The following is a 6,888-nucleotide window of genomic DNA, read 5'->3' on the forward strand; positions in this document are numbered from 1 at the left end:
CGGGAAGTCGTGAATTGATCTGAGTGCGTGTGGCGTGGCTTGGCGGCGGATTCAGCCAGGATGCTCCTTGTCGCCGCGTTCCAGAATGGAAGTGAGCCGAGGTGACCCAAAGCATTGACGCATTGCCAATGATGGTCTGGTGGCATGGCCGTGCAATGTATCACAGACTCTCCTGCTATGATCGCGTGATTTGGCCTATTCAGCAACGTCGCGCAACACCGAGCAGGCGTCTTGCACCCAACGTCACCCTGAAGAACTGCAGATGTAGTAGGAGCAAGTTGTGGGAAGGGTTCAGGGGGGCCTGCAGAGCTCAAGCCACACGACAACAGAGAGGTGTAGCGGCAAAATCAGCCGTGCGTGCAGCTGATAGGCTAGTAGTGACACGCTTTGACCAGCAGGCAACGTCAGAGCTATGCGGGGTCTGAGCTGTCCACGGGTATCTAGCAAGAACGCTTGAGCCGACGAACAAAGATGCCGCTTCCAACAGGGAAAGAGGCTAGTTACAAGGATAAGCTCAAACCTGGCGATAGGCAGATTTATAACGTAAGAGTGTATATCTACCCACTTACTGATGGTCTTTTGTGACCATGAATAGAGTTTCATAAACGCAGAAGTGAAAGAACTTCAACAGTCTTCTCTCCTCACCTGGTCACAAGTTCCCGAGCAGAAACAGGAGGAAGTAATCAATAGGATTAAAAATCGGCTTAGAGATCAGGATTTTCTGGAAGCAACGAGCGATGATGTCAGGAAAAGCATGATAAACAAGTTGAAGGGACAGAAATACGAGGGCACGTAAAGTGATCGGCTGTTGAATTTCTGGTGCTAACAGTGCCTCAGCGAACAGGGCGGAAAACCGGGCGAAAAAGAATGTGTCGACAGGTGCCGCCACCACGGCGCCCACAGGGAAATTGCCTTACGATCCAATCCGGGACGCCTCTCCACAGCAGGACAACTAGCCATCGAGTGTGCGGGAATGTGGACCGAACTTGGAGGGCGAGGGGGTGAGCCCCCAGGTTATGCAGATGTTGTTTCGAATAAAACCGCCTTTGCCACGAACACACCATGACTCTCTACTGCCTGTTCTTATCACAGTACATCCAAGCGTGCTTGACTCACTACATGGCGAACCGTTGCTGCCTCAATCTGTCGACAGCCATAGTTGACCGCTTGGAACGGTATGGAGGTAGCTGCAATCGCATGCATTGGAGGTGTCTATGGAAAGCCTCGGTGTAAGCTCTCGCACGATATCCGCTGACCTGTGGCGGGTTCGCTTCGAGGCATTACGTACCCAATGTATTTGCCATGGCTGATCCCCACAAGAAGACAGTCTAGCCGAATGAAAGGCTCCTAGTTTCATGCGGCTGCATAGGACGGTCCAAGCTTGTGTTATCGGGCGATTGTAAGGTTTTCGTCCAGATAAAGCGAAGGACAAGAATTAATTTGCCACGAATAGGAAGGATCGGGAAACGACTGATGCAAGCGCCTATCACTGTCCTTGCGCACTCTAACCAATGCAGCGTCTTCTCTCTGTGGTGCTAGATAGGTGCATCTAGGCCCATGAACATGATTTGAATAAGCAATGTGTTAAGTTGGGGAAGCATGGGGGACATGTAGCGAGAGCCCTTTTTATCAATAATGGTCGAGTATAGCCATGTGGGATAAAGGTCACAAGGGAAAGGATTATGAGATTAGCACATCATGTAACTTGTTTCGATGTGGGGGAATGGCGTGCCACATCCATCTGCAGGTGAGCGACATTATCCGCAATACACCGCATCCACTGACACTATATACAACGCAGATATGGAGTATGCGCGTGCCATGATTAATAGTGCAAACAAGGCTGGTACTGTTCTATCTGCAATGACTTCTACTTCAGCACCGGTTGTTTTCGTGTCACGGACCATCAACTCACCTCCAGATCATCTCCAACAAACACGCTGCATCTACACTACCAGCTGCACTCTGTCTTGTTGATCGTGCATGTTAGCTGTCACTCAGCGCAGGATGACCTTATAGCGGTGCTACAAATCCTATATATAGCCCCTACACCCTAATTCAAGGTTTTTCATTTGTTACTTCACATATGCCGCTAACTTGCTGAGATCCTAGACCCGCTCTCACCGGTCTCTTTCAAAACGTCATTGGGTCGGGGTTCTCACAGGAAGCTCAGGTCCTTCCTACCGTCGTAAATAAGCATCTGAAGACCGCCTGTTCAGTCGGCGTTTCCGTCACTTCCACAGTCCGCAACTCAGCCGCACTCTTTCCAGGGCAGCTTTGCGATACCACATAGAAATCTTCAAAAAAATAAACCCAGGGAAACATGGCTTCCACCACCATCATAAGTCCTGACATGCCCACGTCTCCTTTTGACGCGACATTAACGTTGATGATTAACATACAAGCTCCTGTGGTTGGCTTCTATTACCTAGGAGCATGTTCATTCGGTCTCTGCGTTTTACAAAAGACACAAATGGTGTCGCAGAAGAGACGGATAAGCATAGTGGCTTTCATGGTCACAATACTCCTGGCGTACATTACAGAAGCCCTCTACTACCTTAGCAGGTCGATAGCCGATTCCGAATACGCAGCTCCACAATTCTTCGCCATACGGTGCTTGGGATCGATGCTTGTCTGGAGCCCTCTGTCTTGCACGTTGTGGGCAAGCAAATCGCTCCGCTGGCATGCGTACTTTGGAGTGTTTGTTGTGCAGTTTGCATTCGAGGCGACGACTTGCTTCATCACGATTTCTACAGTGCCAGAACCATTCTCAGAAAAGTACCCGCCTCTAATTATTAACTGCGTGAGGGCTTTGGTCTCACTGCTCCTACTGCTCGATGCGTTTGTCGTTCTTGTCACCAAACAGACCAAAGTTAGCACAGACTCGGAGCGCCAATCACTTCTGAACAAGTCAACAAATAGTTCCCACATGGACTACAGCGCCATTCCATTCGACGGTGATTCCAGCGACGATGAGGACGCTCTGCCAGACGAAGACGACAAAGATTTGAAAGCGCAACAAGCGAAACGGCTCGAAGAAGAGGGTGGCTGGTTCGGCTACTTGAAAGGCTTCGCCGTCTTCCTACCATATCTGTTTCCAAAAGACGACTGGAAAGTCATGGCTTGTCTCGGCATCCGACTGGTGCACGTGTTGCTGGAGCGTGCCCTCAACTTGCTTACACCTCGACAACTCGGTATCATCACTACCGAACTACAGAAAGCGTACGACACAAAGAGTGGTGTCATCCCATGGAAAGACATCGGCCTCTGGGTGCTGTATTCTTGGATCAACAGTTATGCCGGACTGGGAGTCATCGACGGTATGGCAAATCTTGTCATCTCCAACTCTGCGTATCGTGGCGTCACCTTGTTAGCTTACGAACATGTGCTGGGTCTCTCCATGGACTTTCATACTTCAAAAGACTCGGGCGAGGTTTTGAAGGCTGTTGAGCAGGCGTCTTCGCTCAACACACTCATTGAAACACTGCTGTTTAACGTTGCGCCAATCCTGTTGGACCTCTTCGTCGCGATGTACTATGTCACCCATCTGTTCGACGCGTACATGGCTTTTATCGTTTTGTACATGGGCACAGCCTACATTGCGATTGGATTTTACTTTACTACGCTGTCGCAGCCCAAGAGACGACATTACGTGGAGAAGCAACGAAGCGAAAGCTCCACAGTCAACGAGACGATACGCAATTGGCAAACAGTCGCTTATTTCAACCGCTTCGCGCATGAGTGTAAGCGTCATGCTGAAAACATTAACGACACCATTTCGGCACAATATCAATACTACTCCAGATCCATGGGTCAACATGCTGCGCAAAATCTTCTGACTACCCTTGGTCTCTCTGGTGCCTGCGTCTTCGGCATGACTCAGATCGTCACTGGACGGAAGCCAATTGGTAACTTGGTCACACTGATCATGTACTGGCATACGATGACTTCGCCACTTTACGCACTTTCCTATAGCTTCCGGCAAACTACCAGCTCTCTGATCGATGCCGAACGCCTGCTTCAGCTACTGAACACCAAGCCCACAGTAGCAGACCAAGAAGGTGCTAAGGAGATTGTTGTGGTGAAGGGAGAAGTTGAATTCAAGGATGTCCACTTCCATTACGACGAGCGCAAGCCTACCATCAAGAACGTAAACTTCAAGGCTTCGGGTGGCCAGACCATCGCCTTTGTGGGTGAAACGGGTGGCGGAAAATCAACCATGCTCAAACTTCTCTTCCGCTTCTACGATATCACGAGTGGTTCGATAATTATTGATGGCCAAGACCTGCTCTCAGTGACGCAAGATAGTCTACGAGATGCCCTAGGCGTCGTACCTCAAGATCCTGATTTGTTTAATCAAAGCATACGACAAAACATCCGCTACTCTAAACTCGATGCCACCGACGCCGAAATCGAAGATGCATGCCGCGCTGCTGCCATTCACGACGACATTGTCAGCTTCCCAGATGGTTATAACTCCAAAGTGGGTGAGCGCGGGGTACGGTTGTCGGGCGGTCAACTACAACGCATAGCCATTGCCCGCGTGCTCCTCAAGAACCCTAAAATCGTATTGCTGGACGAAGCAACATCAGCAATTGACTCTTCCACCGAAGCACACATTCAAGAAGCTTTACGAAAACTAACGCAAGGTCGAACAACGTTTGTAATTGCCCACAGATTGAGCACGATTGTAAACGCAGATCAAATCTTGGTGATGAATAAGGGCGAGATTGTTGAAAGAGGCACACACCAAGAGCTACTACGGAACGCAGGAGGCGAGTATACAAAACTGTGGAGTATGCAGATAGCAGTGCATTTGCCAATGCAGGGAGAGACGAATGATGGAAAGGGAAATGAGAGTGGGAACGGGGGCGTGGCCGTTAAGGGAAATGAAATCGAGGGAGAAGATACGAGACCAAGCTCAGCAATAGGGAGTGATAGTAGCAAGGAAGGCAAGTGCCTACAGTCCAGATGAGTATAATAGCGAATATATACTGCATATATAAGCTTTTCTCATTGCGACATAGGTGCCATCTTCGCGGCTTATAAGACAATAACAAAAAAAATATAAACATGAGAAAGTGAGGTTCCAGTGCCTACGGACCGGCTCATCCGCCTAAATCCCTCGAGGATCATGCTCGACTACCAGCCTGACTTGTTGTAACCGCCAAGTCCATCTTCGAAGAACTGGTTGTAGTGACTGTCGGGCTTGCTGTCGTTCTTAGTAGCGCTAGATTTGTGGGGTTGTTGTTGTTGTTGTTCAACGTTGTTGTTGAGGCTCTTGACATTGTCCATGGTCATAGCTCGACGAAGGGCGGGCAGGCCATCTGCGCTCGTTTGGCGCTTGGTCACTGCGTCGGTAGTAGCATTCTTCTGCTGCCTCTCCCACAGAAGGCCCTGTCGAAGGCTTGTGGTGAGCTCAAAGGCCAGCATGTTGCGTCTTGTCGTCTTGGGAGACATAGCAGGTGGGTGGACGTTGGAGGTGGTCATGATAATGGGCTTGGAGCGAGAGGTCTGCGATCGCGTCATCATGAGGCCACTATCCTCTTGGGGCGAGTTGCTGGTAGACGGGCCGTTGGGAGTCGATGTGCGGAAACAGCGGATCGCAGGTGAGGAGCGCGATGCAGCGTTCTGGAGAGCTAATGGACGGTCAACTTGGTGCAGGGCGGAGGTGAGGAGCGATTGGCGCAGGGCGAGGTTAGGCTCAGATTTGCCTCGCTGGAACGAAAGAGGTTTTGCAGCACTGTGAGGGCCACTCTCTTCATTGTCCTCATCTTCCCAGAGTCCATTGTCTGAATCCTCGATGGCGCTCTCGTCAATCTCGTCCCCGCTATCAGTTTCAATGGTAACCCCTTCCTCCGAAGTGTCTCCCTGGGAGGGGCGGGGACTGACATCGTTGTTTATTGGGATCCTATCGGTAGTGGATATATGTGCCATGGGGCTTTGCGGGCACATTCTGTGATCTTGAATGATGTCGCAGTTCTGGCTGGCATCAGTCTCCAAGACGAAGCTCGATTGTCCGCTGAGGTTGGAGGTATGGCCAGGCTTGAAACCGCGAATAACAATCCTGGGAGCATTCGCGTGATCGATCATGGTGGTTGTAGTCACCATCTCGAGCTGGAGTGGATTGGCCGTGAGTTGCACGTTTATGGCGATGATAATACTGCAAGTCTTTCTTTTTCAAAAACAAAATAGACAAAAAAAGAGCTAGACGATATGGTATAATAATCAAGAGGGGTGGAAAGATGATATGACGCCTTTCTCATGAGCAGACACAAGATTTTAGTCGTTCCTGATTTAACTTTAGAAGCAAGGTTGCGTGGCAGACATAGTCTTAAAGAACGCACCAGAGATACAAACCCGATAATAGTGCATATGAATCAAATGTAACATGCACAAGAAGAATATATGCACGTATTCTGTTCCAACGTAAGGTGATAGCCACTCGGGTCAGGATGGAGTGCATGTTTCTGGCACCCACATCTTCCCAACCCCTGACCTCATACTCATGCAACCACGGCAAACATGGATCCGACAGACAGTCAGTCGCACCATCTCCCACCTCTCTCTTTCACAACTAACTTTCTTCGGGCAAGTCGTTCCCGCCATGTGGTATGTTGTTGGCTAGACCCCACAGGTGGCGTATACTTAATGGAGTGGGGTAGATGCAGTAGCTCGAAACATGCAAAGCAATCGAGGGGATAATCAGGCGGGACGCGGGATGAGACACGGACACGGATGTCGTTGGTCTGCCGCCCTGTCATGGGCCGTGCAGGCCATCAGTTACGACCTTCGCTTTCGATCGCTCCAGGGCACTTCCTATTTAGTTATGTGGCGTTTTTAGTAGCCCCCGTACGCTGTCTGTTCATGCAAACCGCATTAGCCGCT

The 6,888-nt window shown here is 50.0% G+C and overlaps 3 protein-coding genes across 3 annotated transcripts; 2 read left to right on the forward strand and 1 right to left on the reverse strand.

Moving 5' to 3' along the window:
* Positions 1-471: 471 nt before the first annotated feature.
* On the forward strand, positions 472-956 carry COCCADRAFT_31287 (uncharacterized protein; the record flags this gene model as incomplete). The annotated part of the gene is made up of 3 exons (XM_007720346.1): positions 472-543; positions 596-792; positions 830-956. 3 exons carry the CDS (start codon positions 472-474, stop codon positions 954-956), a joined length of 396 nt encoding a protein of 131 aa, XP_007718536.1.
* Positions 957-2,323: 1,367 nt separating this feature from the next.
* Positions 2,324-4,842, forward strand: COCCADRAFT_31288 (uncharacterized protein; the record flags this gene model as incomplete). Its single annotated transcript, XM_007720347.1, has 2 exons — positions 2,324-4,796; positions 4,829-4,842. The coding sequence occupies 2 exons, from the start codon at positions 2,324-2,326 to the stop codon at positions 4,840-4,842; spliced, it is 2,487 nt and encodes an 828-aa protein (XP_007718537.1).
* Positions 4,843-5,142: 300 nt separating this feature from the next.
* COCCADRAFT_31289 (uncharacterized protein) lies at positions 5,143-6,093 on the reverse strand (the record flags this gene model as incomplete). The annotated part of the gene is made up of 1 exon (XM_007720348.1): positions 5,143-6,093. One exon carries the CDS (start codon positions 6,091-6,093, stop codon positions 5,143-5,145), a length of 951 nt encoding a protein of 316 aa, XP_007718538.1.
* Between the last annotated feature and the right edge of the window lie 795 nt (positions 6,094-6,888).

This window comes from Bipolaris zeicola (genome assembly GCF_000523435.1).
Source record: "Bipolaris zeicola 26-R-13 unplaced genomic scaffold scaffold_453, whole genome shotgun sequence".
Taxonomy (NCBI): Eukaryota; Fungi; Ascomycota; class Dothideomycetes; order Pleosporales; family Pleosporaceae; genus Bipolaris; species Bipolaris zeicola.